This window comes from Lonchura striata, chromosome Z, assembly GCF_050655825.1.
Source record: "Lonchura striata isolate lonStrDom1 chromosome Z, ASM5065582v1, whole genome shotgun sequence".
NCBI classification, from domain to species: Eukaryota; Metazoa; Chordata; class Aves; order Passeriformes; family Estrildidae; genus Lonchura; species Lonchura striata.
Genome location: NC_140740.1, coordinates 16,291,618 through 16,313,232, shown reverse-complemented (window position 1 = coordinate 16,313,232; position 21,615 = coordinate 16,291,618). Strand labels below are relative to the sequence as shown.

The 21,615-nt window shown below is 38.4% G+C and overlaps 1 protein-coding gene across 7 annotated transcripts in view; it reads left to right on the top strand.

Moving 5' to 3' along the window:
* Positions 1-21,615, top strand: part of TRPM3 (transient receptor potential cation channel subfamily M member 3) — a 406,874-nt gene that overhangs the window by 131,540 nt on the left and 253,719 nt on the right. Inside the window, exon 1 of one of the 7 annotated variants that reach the window (XM_021541495.4) lies at positions 8,593-8,861. The exons of 2 other annotated variants lie outside the window; for them this stretch is intronic. In XM_021541495.4, the coding sequence (XP_021397170.2) occupies positions 8,772-8,861 (90 nt within the window). In that variant the 5' untranslated portion in view covers positions 8,593-8,771. Of the gene's footprint in view, positions 1-8,592; positions 8,862-21,615 lie in introns of those variants that run through there. 4 more of the 7 variants (XM_077790275.2, XM_021541498.4, XM_021541500.4 and 1 more) reach the window with 4 other exon arrangements.

The following is a 21,615-nucleotide window of genomic DNA, read 5'->3' as shown; positions in this document are numbered from 1 at the left end:
GGGCAACTTGTCTCCTTACATAAACTGATAGGTAGTCTGTCATGAGTAGTACTATAGTTGTGCTGTACCAAAAAAAACCCCAAAAAAACCCCAACCCCAAAAAAAAGATTCTTCTGCAGAGCAGTTTTATGTTCCACTTTGATGCTGCTGTGTGGTTTAAGAGTTTAGAAGTGCATGAAAAAAGGATTGTTGTTGCTATTCGGTTAGTATGGGGTTTCACAACCAACCTAAAAATTGACATTAAAATTAACAAATTTTGGGCAGATTTTTGGTCTATGAGTGATGGCTTTTCATATAGACTAATTTAATTTTGCTATAAACTGTGAAACAAGTGTTATTCAGTGTAAAGGTAGCAATGAAGATCTAGTTTCTGGTGTTTTAAGTGTCTGTTGTTTCTTTTGAGGATGGAACTACCTATACATTACATCTAAGCAGGAAAAGGGTCCAAATCCTATAACAACAAAAGGGATTTAAAACTAAAATCAGCCTCAGGAAATTGTTAGACGAATGCAAGCTGAGACTACAGCTTATTTGATACAACTGATGTGTTTTTTACTGTTGCTCTCATCTGGCACTCTTTGTGTCACCCATCTATTGCTTCTGACTAGTTAACTAGATTACTGTCTCTAGAGGCATTGACTACTCTTCCTACAGCTTTGATCAGTGACCAGTCCAAAAGCCCCCAAGCTTTGGTTTCTTCCCAACATTGACACTGTATACAAATATATAATAATTGCAACAGACTACATGGAAAACACCATCCAAAGTCTGTTGCTGTCCAGATGTGCCTATAATTGTTCCAGGGGAAATGTAAGTGTCAAATTGCAGGTGTTCGTGAGTCCAAGATATAGAAAGAATATATGTAGACTTGGTATGTCACTTTAGAAATAAATCAAAACAAAATCTACAAAGTGCTGACAATAGACCAAATTAAAGTTATCAGCTTGAAAGTGTATTTTAAAGTAGACCACTGGAGTAATTTGTATCTATTTGAGAAGATAAGTGTGGTTTTGAATAATAGTGCTTGTTGTAGTATTTTTGTCCAGATTTTGTCATTCCTCATTTGTTTAATTTCATTAGGAGCTCAGTGTTACACAATTCCTTGTGTTATTCTGTGCAAGAAAATCACAAATTTCTCAGGAGATGCAAAGGATCACTAGCTCTATAAATTGTCCTCCCATTGCCTAGTAGAAGACATTGCTGCTCAAAATGTGTATGGAAAAATTATTTAAAACTCTAGTCAAGTTTTATTTTTCCATTGAGGCTTAAGTTTCTGTGAAGGATTTCCTAGTGAAAGTTCAAGTATACAGTCAGTTAATTCATAGTACCTGTGTAATAAGCAGAATTTTAGCTCTTTAGCAAGTCCTTTTGCTGTTGTAGGGCTATACATGTTTGTGTTACACTGCTTTGGCAATCCTCCTTGAAGCTGCTTCTGTGGTGCTGCTTGCTGTGTCTTTTCTGGGCTACCAGCCACTGGTGTGCTTCCTCACAAGTGTGAGGGTGCCCCTCTGTGGTATTTTCAGTTTTGGTGACTGAACAGCTTACAGAGAGAGACCCTTCACCATAAGGGCTTGGTGGCCAGTTTCTCAAACCAGTATGAGTAGTGGTACACAGCTAAATGAATAGATGGGGAAAGTACTGAAGGCAATGTAGGATTAGCTGTCTGCACTGATGCATGTTGAAAATCATAAAAATATAGTGAAAGGGAATGTTCAGGAAAGAAGATGGGTCAGTTATGAAATACTAAATGTGCTCAAAGCATCTAAACCAGGTAGCTGCAGGAGGTTTGATCATTGGATGTGGTGTCTGCACTAGGATTCTTCACCTTTGGGAGGAAGACAGAAGTTGTGGGGTTGAGGTAGGCAGAAATGCAGTACCTGTGGAAAATATAATTTGGTTATCTTGGGGTTTTTTATAACCCCATAGCAGAAGGCATTAGAGATTTTTTTGTAATTAATTGCCTCTTTCAAAGGGTAGTAAACTGTTTGCCAGTTCAGCCGTACCCTGTGCTGAAGTGAGGAAATTGCCCTTGCTGCATACTGCATCTGTCTGAGACAAATGAAGAGAAGTACAGAAGTACAAATGAGTTGTTCTGTAGGGTCTTCATTGAAAGGCATAACAGGGTGAATTGCTCTCATGAAGTATCATATTTTTTCTGCATTTTCTGTACCAAAATAATCAAGAGAAAAAAACACAACACCAAAAATAACTTAGTAAATTTGATATCTGAAGGGGAAATTATAAAGATTATGTTATAGATCAAAATTGAGAAAGTATTTACACAAAGTTAAACAACGCAAATAAGAACATGATGGTTAAGATGGAAAGAAGCTTTTAGCATAAGCTAAATCTAAGTGTTTGAGCATCCTTATTTCTGTCATATGCTGCAGAGGTTAAAGAAAAACTTTTCTACATTTAAATTCTATTTGAACTAAGATAGATTGCAATTTTGCATTTTAAAATGTGGCATTTGTACCTAAATAACAATCGACCATTGACATTTCTAGTCCCAAAATATAAGTGTTACATGCCTATGTGTATTACTCTCCTTCAAAGATGAACTCTAAAAGGCTTCAGCCTGTAGCTAAAGCAGAATTTCTGGTTTAATACACCATTCAAAGGTACGGCATTAATATTTAACGGTAGGTAGATTTACAGATACTTAGAGAGCAGCTGAAGATAAACTGGTGCAAATTATCAGTAGCTGTAGAAACCACAAACCACAAAAAATGGTGAAGGCTCCTTGTGACCTATCTGTACATAATTACATTTTCAGTCCATAGTGTGACTTGGAGGCTCCTCCACTTGTGTATTTTGGAACTAGGAACAATCAAACAGGGTGTCTAGAAAAATACTTCTGACAGGGGCACAGTGGGTGTGCTGCGCTGCCCAGTTCATCTGCACTCTCACAAGTCTGCTTCCCCTGGTTCTCTGCAGTACTGTGTGCTGTGATACCTCTGAGATCTCTTGTTGTAGCCCAGCTAGGTGTTTTTCCAGGCAAAAGCCAGATGCAGATCAGTTAGAGAAAATCTCAAGGTGGTAGGCATATAAAATAATCATATTCAATATTCATCACATCCCTATAAAACTTGGGATAAAAGAAAGAAAATAATACCCTTTAATTTGGCTTTTCAGTGAGTTGCCAGAAGACAAGATTTATAGCTACATACAATAATGTTCATATATATGCTTGAAACTATCTATGGAATTGTCTTCATCTACAGCAAGTTATTTAATTAATATTTAATAAGTAGACAGACAACACATTGGTATGTGTATTTCCATGTGGGGAAGAGGGAATTATGAGCATGTGGCAAAAGACCTGTGAAATATCTTGGCAGAGACAAAAGCAGAAAAAATATCTCAGGCATGCAATGACAAAAGATGTGGGAGCAGTGGATTAATTTTATAATTTAATTATCAGTCAAGTTATGAATCAATAAAATTCATGTCCCCTAAGAAGTTATGGCAGACACAAAATTAAGTATATTTTACCCAAACCTTATAACATAAACTTACCTTTCTACCCTCTGATTTTTGTGAGAAATCACATGAAATAGACACAGATAAATTGGAATATGACTATGGTGAAAAATACCTTATTGTTGAATAGAATGCTTTATGTTAATTGATGTACTTTACAATTTTTTAACTTACAGCCCTGCAAAGCGCCTGAATACCAAGGTGAATTTTGATTCTTTATTATACCAATGGAAGGATTTGATAACATTAACTTTGGAACAAGAGCTTCTGAATTATTTCTATTTCTATTGCCATTCTACCATTACCTCCACAAACCTAGGAGGTAGCCAAAATGAAGAACTAGCACCTCCACATCAGCATGTTTGTGCAGTGGACCCATGGTGGCCACTGCAAGCAAAGGTAGCTCTATTTCTAAATGCAATTATAGCTCTATTTTTTTCTGGTATTTGCTATCCCACTGGGAAGTGCAAGCCCTTTGGTCCAAGAGCAAGGAAGCCTTGGCAAAGTGGCTCTCTAGCTACACTCTGAAGATGTTTTTCTTCTTACATAAATTGTATTAAGGGCTTTGACAAAATCCCCACATAATCCTTCTCTCTAAATTTGAGAGATATGGATTTGATAGGTGAACTGTTCAGTGGTTGGGGAGTTGGCTGGATGGTCACATTTAGAGGGTCATAGTCAATTTTTTGACCAACATCTGTACAAGAATTGTTCTCCAGGGGTCTGTGGTGGCAGCAGGATTGTTTTATGTCTTCATCAATGACATGGACAGCAGGATCAAGTGCACTCTCAGTGAGTTTGCAAATGACACCGAGCTGAATGGTGCAGTGGACACACTTGAAGGACAGGGTTCCATCCAGAGGGACCTGGCCAAGTTTGAGAAGTAGGGCCATGGGAATCTCAGGAGGTTTAGCAAGGCTAAGCACAAGGCCTTACACAGGGGTCAGAGAAAGCCTCAGAATCAAAGCAGGCTGGGTGATGAGCAAATCAAGAGCAGCCCTGCAAAAAAAGGACTTGGTAGTGCTGGTGGATGAGAGGCTGCCCTGGGCAGTCACAGCCCAGAAAAACAGTGGTGTCCTGGGCTGCATCCTAAGCAGCATGGCCAGGAGAGCTGGGGAGGGGATTCTGCCCATCTGCTCTGCTCTCTTGAGACCACACCTGAAGTCTTACGTCCAGCTCTGGGGGTCACCAGGACAGAGGAGGGCCACAAAGATGATCACTAGGCTGGAGCACCTCTCCTGTGAAAAAAGGTGGGAAGAGTTGCTGTTATTCAGCCTGAAAAAGAGAAAGCTCTGGAGAGACCCTCAACAGTCTCCCATAGCTGACAGTGCCTATAGGAAAGATGGGGACAGACATTTTGTCATGACCTCTTGTGATGGGAAAAGGGGCAGTGGTTTTTAAGCTGAAGGAGATTGATCTATACAAGATATAAGGAAGAAGTTTTTTAGAATGAGGGGATGTAAAATACTGGCAGAGGTTGCCAGAGAGATGGTTTAATTCTAAGCTTAGGAAACACTCAAAGTCAGGTTGATCAGGACTCTGACCAAATATACTTTAAGTTGTCCCTCTTATTGCAGGGATGTTACACTAGATGACTTTTAAAAGTCCCTTTCAAACCAAACTATTCTATGATTTTATGATTCTGCTCCATGACTTACATGGGAAATCAGGTGTGATATCATGGGAAAACTCTTCTGCCTGATGTTTCTCCACAGGTAGGCAGTGGCCACATAGAAGAGATTTTCTACCATGCTGACCAATACATCTCTCTCATTTACTGGTCCTGCCCTTTCATTTGCACAGCATCTCTTATTTCATAAAGGAATTGTTACTTGGGCTGGATAGGAGATTAGTGTTGGGGTTTGCTTTTGTTTAATACCTTTTTGTTTAATTTTGCTCTCAGGTTGAAAGTGCTGGACATTGCTGATGTTCTAAGAGTGGTCTGGATGCTGATGTGTTTCTCAGAAACTTCATTTTGTAGCATTTCCAGAGATATTAAATTTTACAGTATCTACGTGTAGAATTGTTGTCTTGTTAGATTGCAAGAATCCAAAAAGAGCAGGTCATAAAATGCTTTCCATGAACAATAGGTTTAAGAAGAAGTCTTTTTGTGTTGCAGGAAGCAATGGAATCTGTCTTCTATTTGCTTGTGTCTCCTGTGGTACCAAAGGTGCTCCTTCACAAGAGACAAAGAACTAGATGTGAATACTGATGGTGTAGGGAACATGCTTCAAGGAAAAAATGTTTTAATATGACAATGGCAGCTCTGTCTCTTATATCTAACAGGTCTTAAATGCTAGTGGGATTGCTACATCTTTGCATCTTCTAATAGACCTCAGATTGTAGGAGCTGATCTGATCTGAGAACTTGCTTTATCAAACAAAATATGAGATTCAAACTCTGACTTTTTTACTGTAGTGATAAAATGTCCCCAAACTACATAGCCTCCCCACCAATCATATTCCTAATGTTTCACTACTATTTTTAATAATTGTTGTAAGAATCTGGGGGGAGAAAGTGAACCTTTTAAAAATTTCATTCTGTACTTTACAAATCTTCACCGTCTATACTTACCAAAAATGGGGGTAGAGAAGTGGGGCATGTTAGGAATGCAAAGAAATCTCCTTGCTTCCGTTTCCTTGTATTTACACTTAATAGCCTCAAAATCATTCCAGTATTGCTTATAGGCAAGAGACATACATTAAAAATAAAACTAATTAATGCTTGGCCTTAAGGACAAGCAGTTTAAATGGTCTGCCCAAAGACAACCAAGGATTTTGTGATGGAAGGCAAGCTCCTATCTCATGATAATATCCTGTACATCAGAGCTTCCTCACTGCCACTGACAGAAGTTCATATTCCTGCACTCTGTGCAAGTACAAATGATTAGGCAAGGTACAAAGCCAGACAGTGAATAAGGGTTGGTGTATATTAAACACTGCAGCATATAACAGCTATCATCCCTAAAGTACTGTTTGCAGAAGAAGGCAATGATAGAATTCATCTCAAAGACAGGAAGCTCTTTGGAAGCTAGAAGATACATTGGGATCACTATTATTAGTTTATTAAAGCAATCTGTTATGTTTCTTCATTGTGCTTAGTTCTCTAGCATCTTCAGAGAGTTATTACTCTACTCATTGAAAAGAAGAGCAGTATGCTATGACTCCTTTGTCTTCTTTATGCCAAGCACACAGGTTGAACATTTTCTTTAATCACAGATGCCTAATGCAAAGTGGATGTGAAAGGGAAAAGCTAATGATGAGTATGGTACCTTCCCAGGAAACTGTTTCCTGGACTTCAAAGGTAGAAAAAATTCTCAGCATTACTTGAGGGGGTATGGGATAGGGGGAAGCCATGGTCTTGAGTTCTTGTTTCTGATTTGAGTTCTTTTCTTTCTTTGAACTATGAAACCCTAAAGCTTAATCATTGGATATGATTACCTTTATAGCTGAACAAAGTTACCATGCTATACATCTTCCATGGTGCATGTTATTTTAAGTCAGGATTAATTTTTTTCTACCGGTTTAATTTTATCTCCTTTATATAGCCTTGGAAAAGAAGTTGCAGATACTCATATTTACTTACTCAAGTTTAATTTCACTAACAGTGAAAGGGTTTTTTTTCCTTCTTTCCTAAAAGAAATGCATTCAGAACTCAAGCAAGAGGCATTTAAATAGACATAATTTTAACTAGCTGCTCAGTCACAACTAGAAATACATCTGCACAAGTTTTGTCACTAAGTCATGTCTCCTGGTGTCCTACGCACTCCATTCTACAGACAACTCATGGTCTAGTCCCTGTACATTTGAGGGTCTAGAACTTTGCCATGTAAGAGGGGTGGAACAAGTGTGACCTCTTCTGGTGCATAGTTGGTCTTGCACTTTGTTCTTGGACTATATTCTGGACAGAATAATTTTGAATCCAACATTGAATAAGATCCTTTATACAATTCCTGAGAGGCTACAGCGAAGAGGAGCTGATTGGTATGCCAATGTTCAAAAGAAACAGTAGTCTTCATCTCTTTGCACCTCATTGGACAATTATTCAGCTTTACTGATGAATGTAGATGCAATATTAAGAATAAATTATAAATACAGGTGAAATATATGTGCTTTATGGGGATTAAAAAGATGTGTGAAAATGGCAGATTGATGAATCCTAGCTAAGTAAATTGAATGTGCATTTCCTAAACTCAGTTATGAGAAATTTGAACTTTACTGAGAAGAAGTAAACTTTAAGAAGGTGTTTTCATCCATAATCTGAGTAAAAACTGGTTATTACTGGCAACATGAAAAATTACCATTGCTTTATAGATTGTTTCTTTTACAGTTCCTAACTCTTCCTTCATGTAATCTTCATGGCCTTCCAAAAAAAAATAAAAAAAAAAAAAGAGAGAGAGAGAGAGAGAGAGGAAAGAAGAAATGGGGGGGGGGGGGAGGCGGGGGGGAAGGGAAAAGGTATTCCTACGTTGGTTGGAGAGCTGCCTGCCGTTAAGAACATCTCCATCATAACATATTTTGCCGTATTTGAATTAACCGAGCAATATTACTTCATGTATGTGTTTTCATGTCTTTGATAGAATTATTTAGTGCGCATATTTAATATTCAAAGGGCTGAACTGGTTTGGCTTTGTCTGGATGCGTATGTTAGCACTCGTGACTTTATAGTACTGCTTCTAACCACTGCCACTTGCCACTAGCACACCGATACTGTGCCAGATCAATTAAACGCTTCCCAGGGCCATTGTATCAGTAAATGAAGAGCGAATTTATTTCACCCCCGTCTGAGTCGCTCTCTTGTCTGAGCCTTGGCCCCACCTCCCCTCATGTCGGTTTCCCTCTCCTCGCAATGCTCTGGGAAAGAAAGTGCAGGTACCCCTCCCTTGCTTTATTTAAATTCGCTTCCTTCTGCCCTGCTTCTGGCCCAGGGCGGCGCACGAGTGAGGCAGGTGGCTCAGCGGCGAGCGCGGCCAGCCCTGCTGCTCCCGGCGGCGGGCGGGAGCGGCCGCTCGCGCTGCATCCCGGTACTCCTGCCGAGCGCGCCCCTCCGCCCGGAGCCGCCTGCCCCGCGCGGGCGGATCGCCTCCCTCGCTCGGGCCGCGTTGGGCTGCGCGGGCACTGCCGGCCCCGCGCGGGAGGCTGCAGCCCAGCCCAGCCCAGCCCAGCCCAGCCCAGCCCAGCCTCTGCCCTGCGGCACCGAGCGGGGGATGCCCGCGCCCCGGAGGGCGGCTTCCGCGGTAGGCGCTGTCAGGTCTGCGGCTGATCTCCCGCTGGGATTTGTGGACAGTCATGAACCAGACCGAGGCACCCCGGCCACTCAACTGGACCATCCGGAAGCTGTGCCATGCCGCCTTCCTCCCCTCTGTCAGACTCCTTAAGGTACGCTGAGAGCCCGCTTTGCGTTCGAGAACCGGTGCCTGCCGCTGAGCACCTGCCTGGAGGGCTGCGGTCGCTGTTGTTGGAAAGTTGATTTAGAAATAGTCCCAACTTTACTATTAATTACCTTGCATGCTGCCTTTAAAATCCCTGTGAGTACCTGAGGGTACCAATATTGTGCATCTGTATTCTATTCAGGGTGTGTGTTTGCCCATAAAGGTCTGTGAAAGAGGTAAAAAAGGAAGAGAAGGTGGATATTATCTGTGCTTCAATTTGCTTTGTCTACCAAGCTTTGAACTTCCAGGGATGAAGAAGGTGTCTGTTTCTAAGGCGTGTTCCTTTGTGAGCAGCCCTCTGCTATCTGTTCTTTGGGTTACCTAGCCCTAGGCAGTACCTGAAGATCCAATACTACTCTGACCAACTTGCAACTGGAACAATATGTGGGTGGACAAAAATTATCTTGCTTTGCTAAAAGCTGTACAGGGCAATAGGATCAGTTAAAAGACTGGCAGTGCAGACAGCATCAGTGGAACTTTCAGATTTTTAAAAATAATTTGTTCAAACTAAGTCTCACGGTTTTGAAGGTGCTTTTAAAAGTGTTTTAAAATGTGCTTTCCTAAGAAATAATTATTTTCTGTTTGAAAAAATTATTTGGGATTATATAATGTGGAGGGCTTTTATTCTCAGCAGGCGAAGTACCATTACTGTCATATGCCCCACTGGAGCTGTTTTAGAGGTATTTGTAGATGGAAAACAAAATCCCTTGAATAAACTTTTTGGTGAAAAATAGGTTACATTAAATTAAAAAAAACAGGTTACATTAACCTGAAAAGTCTTCTTTGTTCTTGGAACATCTTAACTCGATTGTACAATGAAATTTTAAACAATATACTATTTTCCCTGTAGACTTCGTTTTATAAAATGTTTTATTCATTATAATATTTATCTCATTTCATCATAGTGTTTGATAGTTTGGCTTTGAAATTAACATGTAGCCAGGTAAAGCATGGCTAGTATGGCAGTGCATTAGATGGTAATGGCTTGATATAACCATTTGATTTTGTGTGAGTAGCTTGGAAATTAGGTCAGTTCTTACTACTGCAACATGCTTGAGCAGTAGTGTAGTGTATGACATTGCACTTAGCAGACATATGTTGTATGTATAATTCTTGTATATATGATTCAAGTGACCATGCTGTGTATCCTAGCAGTTGTTTTTCACATGCTCACAGGAAGGGGCTACGGTTGAAAAATATTTATATTTCCAAACCAGATGTATGGCTGCTGGGGGAATAAATTGTGAGCATCTCCAAAGAACAAAAGAAAGATAGAAGTTAGATTTCTAAAAAAAACAAAAAAAAAAAATAAAATTGAACAAATCAGAAAGTGGTGTTGATTGTTTTGTAAAGGCTTCCCCCCCAGCCCCAGAAGCACTCGTGAGATTATGCAAACTCCACAAGTCCCATGCTTTTAGAACAACATAATTTTTGTGAGGTGTGAGGACTCAGATGTGAGGAGTTTTACTGTCATTCTTAATACCAGTGGATCAGGGGCTGATGGGGCGTAGTCTGCAGTATTTCTTCTTCAGTAGATGAATGTTGCCCCATGTGAATTGTTTCTCTTCATTGCTTATTAAAGATGAACATTGTGATTCATTATTAAAAGAGCTGACTAAAAAGGATTTTCTGAAGCTACAGCTATAACCCTTTAGGGAAAGATAGTGACTGGACTCTGCAGAGTTAAAAAGAGCAGGGAAAATAACCAGAGATAAGCAAGCTCTGCACAGAGGGTGTGCAAGGTGTGGGATAGACCACAGCAAAGACGGTGGAACTCCGGCTCCTCTCTCAGCTCATAAGCAGTGCTTGTTGACTGGAGAGGGAAATGCATGCATCAGCATCTTCAAGGCTCCCCCCAAAAAAGCTTTAATTTTTGCTCCTTCGCTTTGTCTTTTATTATTTAATGTGTTTAAAGAAAATGACTGACATATCAGGGGCTCATTGTCTGAATTCCAACAGCCAATCTGAGGAAATTCTTCTGTCATCAAGGAAAGAGTGTAATAACAGCAGCATTAAATTACCAGAGGAGTAGTATAAATATTTTTCTGCATACAAAATATTCTTTCCTATTGCATGTTTTTCTTCCCAAAATAAAGAAGAAACTTTAAAGAAGACACCTTTTTCTAAATGAAAGGTGCTCCTCTAAATCCAAAAACATCGGAAAGGCAAGTGCAATAATCTAAGCTCATTTTTTTAATTGCTCAGTTTCCAATTGGATTAAATGGTGTTAAGGGCTAATGCAATATTTTTACTAAGTAGACATTCAGTAGACCCTTTCCTATACAGCTTTTCTCTGCAGACAATATTCTCAATAACAAAATAAATTTTGCAAAGCCTCATATGTTATGACACATTTTTATTATTTTATTATTATTTTATTATTGCCTTGTCCATCATTGTCAAACTACTTCAATGAATACTGCAAATTTGGTTAGAGTAAAAGAAAATGTAAAATACTATTTTGTCTTTTTAATTTCTATATTTATTTTAGTCTACCAGAACAAAACTAAATGACCATTAAATTCCAAGATAAGCTTTTCCTAAACTTGTAAGAATGAGAGATAGCAGAGATTTCCTCTTGCACACACAAAAATTCACTGTGACATTACCTGGACTTTCTTAATAAAGAGAATGAACTTTTCAATTATTTCCATGTTTTTTCAATGAACAGTTTAAAGTTCTTATCCTGTGGATACAATTTTAAATGTAGCATCACTGCTTTCATAGTGGTGGATTTAAATAAACGCTGAAATCTAGAACTTCATGGAGGCAAGGTTTTTTGTGTTGTTTTGCAATTGCTGTTTTTTTTTAAATAGGTACTGAAAGGAGTTATTCAGCAGGTAGGTTAAGCTCCTGTTCCACCCTGTTGAAATAGATGAGCAGTGCTTAGTTGCATCAACTGATATTGCATAGAACTCTGGCCACAGTGGTCTCATTTAATTTAGATAAACTAGATTTGTAGATGCATCCAGTTTAGCTCCCTTTGCTTTTCTTCCAGGCATGTATTCTGTTATAACCCACTTCACTAATACCCTCATTTTTAGGTGTAGTTGTGTAATTCTGTTTTCTCAGGTTTTCTGGCAGGCATATAGAGTTCTAGGATGTGTACTTGCAATACAGCACGAGGATCTTGGGATTGAAACAATTTATTGTTTCCAATTGGTGGGATTGAAACAATTTATTGAGTTTTTTACTGCTTGTGTTATCAGCTCGTTCTTCACTGCTCCCATTTTTTTTCCTCTAATGAGTTACTTCCTGTAGCACATTCCATGCTGGTATTTTTTTGTAGTTGTTTCGATATGCTTAAAACATGCTAACACACTGCCTAATGCTTTCCTGTCTGAAGTAGGGACTAAGAAGTGCTTTGAGCACATAGCAGAGAGGGTGGCCTTGTGTGAAACTGTCATTCTCTTTAGATGATCAGATTAGTTTTTTAAAATCTGGACATTTTAGAATAATGTTTTGGGTTCTTAAAAATGAATTAATGAATTAAATAATTAATTAATAGCATAATGCTAAAGACTTCACTCAGAGGGCACTATGCCCTAGGAGAGGCTGCAGATGTACTTCTGCTTGAAACAGATATGCCTGCCATGAGATTAAGAAATGGGCAATATGCTCAAGAAAAATAAATAAATAAATAAGCTGAGAGTAGAAGAGGTCTGAATGAAAAAACATCAGCAATGTGCAATAAGCTTTAACAGCATAGATTTTTAGATGTGCAAGAGTAGAAATACTGTATGAAATATTTTAAAACAACAGATTACCCACCTTTTTTTTCTTAATAAGAACAGTACATTTTTCATAATGTATCTGGCTTGCATGTCAATAACTAGGCTTGTAAGGCAGGAACTTCGGAAGGACCAGAAGAAAGGAAACAGAGTCAATCAGAAGAAACACTGGGGGAAATGTTTTGGTTATTCTTCTCCAACATACAGGTTGGCAAAAATGGCACCTTAGCCTACAAATAAATAAGATGATTTACCTGACCTGGGCAGTAGTCTATCCTAGCTCCTGAACTGGTGGAAGATTAAAGAGATCAGACACTAAATTTCTTACCAAATGAAAAACTAGGTCTTCTTTTTGTTAATTGTTTTATTTAATTGCCCTACCAAGAATGCACAAGTTAACCCAAGAGAAAATTAAAACGATGAAAAATAGCTCATTGGAATGAGACATAGTGTCTTTTGATTGTGAGAGTACATATGAAATTATGAATTCTTGACTGAACAGACAGATGTGAATAAAAAGGATGGACAATATTTCTTCTGCTACTGCTAGTTTGGTTATGTCCATAAAGAAAGTGTCTACAAGAATAAAGACTGGGAAATACGAGGCAGACTTTATGAAGGTACATGGTGAAATACCACTGTTCAATGGCTTCCATCAACTAAGATTACACTGATATTTGATTACCAAAAATAATTTTATTTCAGGATAATTTAAAAAAAAACAGATTTGGCAAATTGGGTGAAGAATATTGCTTTTCCAGAATGGTGGAAGAATGAAGTTTGTTCTTAAAGTTGCACCTTATGGAGGTAATTTTATTTCCAAAATGGATTGAGGAAATTAAAGAAAAGTTATTGGACTGATAGAACAGTCCTGTATTACAAGAGAGGAAACTTTGATAAAGATTTTTAAAAATTCTTGAAAGGTGGATTTTTGTGCCATAATCATGAGAGGGTAATGTTAGATTGTGTGGTCTTCAAAAGCAGAATCATACGTTTTTTATGTTACTTTACTGACTATCAGTGAGAAAATAGGCAAACATTTAAACACAAAGGCATTCAAAATGCTAAAATGTTTTTGCTCTTTGCTACTCTTTTGATGTCCAGTTTGCAGTGACGTCTTCTACCTCATGCTTAATAAATAAGAATTCTGATTATTATTTTATTTAATTTACAATATCCACCCTTCAAAATGCAAAAAAAAAAAAAAAAAAAAAAAAGATAGGACAGGTTTACTAAGTCTTTATTGAAAAACTGAAATTATTGAAACAGAGGTAGTATACCAAACGATTTTGAAAGTAGTATGTGCAATACCACCAGTAAAATTAGGGTAGTAGTTTACCTGTGTCTGCACTCAGCTTACTGAGTTAAATTGTAATAATGAATGAGCCAACACTATGCATCGATGCCTCAGGAGGATTTGATGCATTTGGGGAAGCCCATAAAATCAGACTGACACACAGGCGTGGAGAAAGTATCAGTCAGTGTGACAATCTTTTTATCACAGAATTACAGAATCACAGAATAATGAGGTTGAAAGAGACCTTTAAGATCATCAAGTCCAGCCTGTGCCCTAACACTTCAAGTAGACTCTAGCACCAAGTGCCACATCCAGTCTTTTTTAAATACATCCAGAGATGGTGACTCTACCACCTCTCTGGGAAGGAAATTCCAATACTTTATTATTCTTTTGGTGAAAATATTTTCCTAATATCCAACCTGTACCTTCCCTGATGTAGCTTGAGACTGTGTCCTCTTGTTCTGTCAGTTGCTGCCCAGTGGAAGAGACCGACCCCCACCTGTCTGCAACCTCCCTTCAGGAAGCTGTAGAGAGCAATAATGTCACCTCTAAGCCTCCTCTTCTCCAGGCTAAACAACCCCAACTCCCTGAAACATTCCTCACAGGGTTTGTGTTCCAAGCCCCTCACCAGCCTTGTTGCCCTCCTCTGGGTGTGCTCAAGCATCTCAATGTCCTTCCTGAACTGAGGGGCCAGAACGGGACACAGCACTCGAGATGTGGTCTCACCAGTGCTGAGTACAGGGAAAGAATGAGCTCCCTGCTCCTGCTGGTCACACAATTCCTGATGCAGGCCAGGAGCCATTGGCCTTCTTGGCCACCAGGGCACACTGCTGGCTCATATCCAACTGGCTGTCAACCAGCACCCCCAGGTCCCTTTCCACCTGAACACTGTCCAGCCATACTGTCCCCAGCCTGTAATGCTGTAGGGGATTTTTGTGTCCAAAATGCAGAACTTGGCACTTAGATTTATTAAACTTCATGCTGTTGGACTCTGCCCATCCATCCAACCAATCTAAGTCTCTCTGCAGAGCCCTCCTTCCTTCCAATAGATCAGCACAAGCTCCCAGCTTAGTGTGGTCTGCAAATTTACTATTGAAGGACTCGATGCACTCATCCTTGTCTTCTATAAAAATATTAAATAGAACTGGTCCCAGCACAGACCCCTGAGGGACACCACTGGTGACTGGTCCCAGCTGGATGCAGCAGTGTTCACCATCACTCTCTGGGCCCAGCCAGTTCCTAGCCCAGCACAGAGTGCTCCTTCCAAGCCGTGGGCTGCAGCTTCTCCAGGAGTGTGCTGTGGGAGACAGTATCAAAGGCCTTGCTGAAGTCTAAATAGACAACATCCACAGCCTTTCCTGCATCCTCCAGATGGGCCACCTGGTCATAGAAGGAGACCAGCTTGGTCAGACATGACCTACCCTTCGTAAACCCCTGCTGGCATCCTGTAAGTCCTGTGTGATAGCACTCAGTATGAATTGTTCCATTATCTTACCTGGTACTGAGGTCAGGCTAACTGGCCTGTAATTACCAGGATAAATTCACTAATAGCAAATCTGTGTATTATGGTGTGAAATACAGATGAGTTTCATGCATGTATGTAGGTTTTATTCAGAAATAAATTATTTTATAAATTTCTGTTTGACTGTCAGAAAGAAAATAGTTGTATTTATCACCTTTGTAATACATGTTGCATGTTTCTGATTCTGATTCACAGGTTTTCTGGGGTGTATTATTTGTCTTTAGAATCACAAAAGCCATGTTTCCAGCAAAGAGAAAGCTTCAGCATTTTGTTCTGTGTTCTGCTCCCTATGCCATCAGTTCCACCATTTAAGGATGGCAGGAAAAAGACCGAGGGCATTGCTGATCTGTGCAGTCTCACTCTTTAATGTAAAAGATTAATTTTACACCCCAAATCAGGGGAGCAATGGTTGTTGCAATGTAGCTTCACAAGGCCTTTGCACAGGTGTGCGTGCATTACTCTGCTCAGCTGTCAGCTGTGCCTCTACTACTTCTCATTCTATAACCAAGTAATGGCAGAATGCTGGTTGACATTTCACAGCTGATGTTGAAGATAATACGCCTTTGGAAGTTGCACATTCTCAAAAACTGCTTATTTCTTGAAGTTGTGCTTCTCATCAGCAGTAAGTTGAGCTGATTCCTTTAGTGTGGTAACTGGGCATGTTCATGTGTAAGGATTTTCTGACAGATTATGCCAGTTCATTTCTTTTGAAAGGAAATAAAATGTGAAAGTTGATAAATTTTTTTCCATTTTATACCAAGTACTCTGTGGTTAATTCTTTGGTGCAGAGTACATTTTCTATATGACGTGGGGCGAATCAGAGCTTGTTCACTGTTTGCCTTGTTGACTGAATCTTTTCCTTGAGCGTGACTTGGGTTGATGGCCACTGACTTGGAAGAGATGTAGCATTAAATTACTTTCCACAACAAGGGATATATTCCAAATTAAGAAAAAATAGAGTGAGGGATAAAAACAAAGAGTGTAGTGGTGGAAGTTATGTTTCCATGGAAAAACCTACATGTAAGAGGTAGACTCATCAGTACCATTTTGATAGCAGAGACTGTGGTCTACTAATGTCCTGTAAAGGGAAAAAATAGCTTTGATTTTCAAGTTGGAAAGAGCTCTGAAAATGCAAAGTTTCTTGTTTCAAACAAAAAAAATTTAGGAGCTAAAACAAAAATATTTTTATTTCTAGGTATGTCACTACCATGTGAGTGCTTATTTTTTTTTTTTTTTAAAGAAGTGATAGAAAAGACAATGTTAAATTTTCAGTCTTGATAAAGCAGCTGTGGTAGAAAAATACTTAGCTATTTAAAATAAGGAATCTGAACTGTTACAGGTTTTTATTCTCTTGCACCTCAATTTCATGAATGTCTCTACCTTCATCTTAAATACCACAGTGAGGTTTTGCCTTCCTCTGTGCACATGGCCAATGGGTTACAGTGACAAAGATAGGATATCAGAGAGGTACTCTAGGATATTACCTTTTTTTCCCCTGCGTACAGAAGGTTTTGGTTTGATCTCTGCTTCTCATGAGGTTCAGACTTTTCAGATTTGGGTACTTACAAGAGGTGGCAAATGGCACTGCTTCCCACTGGCCTTTAATTGATAATATGTGAAACATTACATTTAACTTGCTTATCAGAATGTAGATGCAAGATTCCTAATTTTTGACTGTGTAAGAGATTATTTAAAATAATTTCCAGAGAAATTAAAAAAAATAAAATAAGTATTTTTTTATGTATATTAATAGAATAGAAGAAAAAAGAGACCTTGTTTCTGAGCAGACTATTGTTTTTAAATAATTTGAAAATGATTCTAAGTGTAGAAATCATGCAGTTGAGGGATTAGAGGTACAATGTGTTGGAAAAATCTTGTTCTAAGATCATAAGACTTTAATGTTGTTCTGCTATACTGCCCCTTATATTTGGGAGGTTGCCATGTGAAAAATTCAGGGCACAAGACCATAAAGTGGAGCTGAGTGGTTTTATTCCACCTGAGCTGCTAACAAGACTATGCTACAGTGTAAAAAGAAATGCCCTTGGGTCTCACTGAAAATTTATGTCAAAGCTGGTAACAAGTATGAAATAAAATCACTTCATCAAAAATATCTTTGATCTCCCAAATAATATAATGACATAAAACAGTTTGACAAAGTGCTTTTAATAGTGTCAAGGAAGTTACTAAGAAAATATCAAGACTCTATTATGTAATTAGAATAATCACCAGGCTGACTTTTCATTAGTGAGAAGGTGACTGAGTGAAACACTTTTTTTCATTTAACTTTTTCTTCACCTGTTGCTTGTAAACACAGACAGGAGAGACAGCAAATTACTGAGCCATCATAATTAAGAATTTAGAGAGGATCCATTATTTTGTTTCCGAAGGATGCCCTATTTTTAACTTCCTGGTGTATTGAATTGGTGTGGCATGTTGCCACTGGGTCTGTTGTAATGAAATATCACAGCTATTTTGTAGTGCAATGGCTGGATGTTCATCGTTGCATATAGCTAAAAAAGAGACCCAAACAACTGAATAAATGTATTGCAGGATAAATTGAGGACCATTCAAACTGACTTTCCCATGATTGTATGTAGTGTTTTCTTAGTGTTCTGAATAGCAGAAGGGATTTTCCAAATACCTTCCCTACCTCCCTATTCAACTTTTGTGCTTAGTACTTCAAATTATTAGGTAGTGTCTTATTCAGGAGATTAACAGGTTTGATGAACAGTGTTTTTTCTGGTTGAAAATTGTGCATTCTTACTATAAAACTGTCACTATCTGCACAACCCAGACATAATACTACATCTTTTCTCAGTTTTTTCTCCCTACATTTCTGCCCACCTCTCTGCTGGCCCTTTTCCTGAACTGCATTACTCAAAGAAGTTTTCAGATATTTATCTTCTTAGCCTGTGCTCACAGAAGCAGTAGTGGTGCCAGGTTATGATGCCAATAATTATGACAACAAAATTGCTACATGCAATACAGCTTGACTGAGCCAGCCAAGGAAGAGGTCAGCTCTCTCTGGCTGAAGGATGGATAAATCAGATATCAATATTGTCCAAAATGCTTGTTAGACAAACAGAGCAGTAGTTAAAGATATCCCTTTGTGTTTGGATGTGACAGCTTTAATTTTGTACTGTTCTTGATACTGTTGCCTGAAAAGTGATACTTCTTGGAAGCCATGTACTTTATAAAATTACTCAGTTCAAATACAAACTTGTCTTAAATAAGAATATGGTGCCAATTTTTTAGAGATTCTACACTTAATTTCTTCTGTGAGACCAGGATAAATTGAGATATGCCGTGAAAAGAGACATGATTATTCTACTCTGCCACTAGAACTACTTCAACACACAACAATGATTTCTTACAGGTGATTTTCTAAATTCCTAAAGCCATTACCCCCACAGGCAATCTTTTCAGTGACCATATCTATGTTTCTGAGGCATCTGCCTGGATCTTTCTTGCTGCACTTAAAATCTATGATTTCTTAGTTTGTCCACTATGAGCAGAAGGGACAGATGTGGCAGCTTTTCCTGCTGAAAAATTCTTCTGCAGTGTTTGGAAGTTGGCTAGTTTAATAGATCCATGATATATGGTTTTTTGTTATCTTCCAATAGAGATTATTAGATTATTTATTCCACTACATCCTCCACAGAAGTTAGACTGAGAGTCCCTTGCTGCTCATCTTTTTCTCTCTTCCTCTAGATGTCAAGTATCTTACTGAAAAGACCAGCATGGGTATGTGAGACTCCTGCTCAGCCTTCCATTGTAATCCTAGTTCTATAAACTAGGGAAGGGTTAATAAGGAAACATAAGGTATCACAAAACTCCTTCATTTCAGTGTCCTGAGGAGACTGAATAATACTTGTGTTGAATTGTCTTCAACATTTTTCTAATTTAATTGACTTTACAAGAATGTGAGTTGACTAGTATCTATGACTTCAGGGAGATTTTTGCGAAAGCTCAGTCCCTTTCTATTTGCATGGCAGAAATACTCCTGATACTTTGTGTAGCAATAAAACCAATGCTTCCTAATGCCCACATTAGCAAAGAAATTTTAAAACTCAATGTGGAGGACAATCAGCAGCACAATACTTATTAAGACACTGAATTTCAAGCATGTGTGCAATCTTTATTATATACAAATGAGGAAATTTAACTTTTGTGTGCATTTCTCTGGAATAAAAAGGTGATTTTGAGCCTTCTAACATAATTGGAGGGGAGTGGGAGCAGAATAAAAAAAATGTTTACAGAGCTATCCTACTGGGAAATTAAATGTGATCAGCTTTTTTAATCTTGATATGTGCTGTCACTTAAAAATAATTTAAAGATAAAAATCTGATCTATCAAGACAAAAATACCCTGTGCAAGCCCTTATTAATGGTAACTGCGGGAGCTTTAGCTTATTCAGGATGGGAATAGTAAATTGCTCAAAGGGGCTTTTTCCTTTTAGAATCTGATAACTGCTATTACTAACATAATCTGATGATGAGGTTTTTTCTTTTTGTAACTTTTATTTCCCAAGTAGTGCAAATTTTCTGTCTTATTTAACATTCAAAAATTCTTTACTAAGACATACCATGATAAAATTGATGTCTGTGGAGCTAGAGCAAGTGGCAAGAACTATTTTTCACTCAATATTTTAGTCTGCCACAGATGTGAATGCAATAGGAAGTCTTTAAGCAAGTACTGAAATAAGAAAATAGTTCAACTAAATTACCTGAAAAATTTAGTGTCTTGGCACTATGAGATATGTTAACACAGTTAATTTCCATTAATTTATTTCCAACTCATCTGAAATCCAGTTGTATCAATGGAGACACACCCATTTTTTGGTGGTGTGACCTGAACTTGCTAGATAGCAGAGCTTGAAGCTAAAAGGGGAAACAGTTCAATAGTCCAGGATATGTATGAAGCACATTTTGTTATTTTGGTTCATGACTGAGTTTGTGGCAGGTTTTCTCTGCTGCAAATCCTTGTGTGGACAACCAATGCTGCAATTTTTTTCCATATCAAATCTCACACACACTTCTCTAAGAATAAATAAGGAGGGCAAACAGCTGAACCAAACTACTTAATATTATTAACTAAGTATGAGTATCTGCAAAGAAGTGTGTGGGAATTAATAACTAAATTGATTAGAAGCAAAACATAGAAAAAAATTGCTTTTAAATTTTCTTTGAGCAAAAAGTAGATGTTCACAATCCATGACAATTCCAGCCCTTGGTTGCATTGGTGCAATCAGAAAATGAGATTTTATCATATTAAAACCACATTAATGGTGGAATGTTGGCTCCTGGTGCTCTGGAAATGCATAGGGGAGCATACTCCTTTAGCTTGTTTTGTGGAATGCAATTTATCAGTGGGATCATTTTATGTGATGTTGCTTCAAGCATTGATAAGTAGATTCTTGTGACAATCATCCCAAGCCTAATTCTCTTAGCACATGACATTAAATGCTCTTTTGAAACTCAGAGATCATTTCATGTCAGGAAGGATTTCTCTCCAGTGGTGGTTTACACTTGGCTGATGTGGTGGCCCTAGATACTTTCTTCCTTGGCCTTGGATGAAACAGGGTTAATACTGCAACACAATCTGAACTCAGATGGTATGTGTCTCTTCTTCTCTAGCATTTCTACCATCATGTTGTTGAACACAATGAATGTGTATGAATAGTCTAGAAAAGATGCCAATGAAAAAATCCCAGTTTGGAAGTATGTATTTTGTATCATCATGAGTAAGGCTACTATTAATATTCTCAAAGTTGCCTTATTTTTGTGTGCCTTATAGTGCCTTATTTTTGTGTGCTTGGAATTAATATCCCTTGAATGTAGACTGATTTTTACAAAAACTGCTCAGTCAACCTACTCTGGAAGTAACAGTTCCAATGTGCAATGACACCCTGTTACTTTGTTTCCTAAGCTGAAGAAATTGAAATTGATAAAATGAGGAATTTACAAAGGGTCTGTATCAAAACTGTTCCACTAAATTTTCAGCTCTTTCTGGGTTTCCTGTTGTGTGCTTCCACGATGCAATAGGCTGTGCATCTGAATTTTTCCTTTGATATATTTCTCAGAAACTCAAACGAACTGTCATTAAAACACTTGTTTCCTGCTGTGACGACTTTCAGCTTTTCACTGGGAGA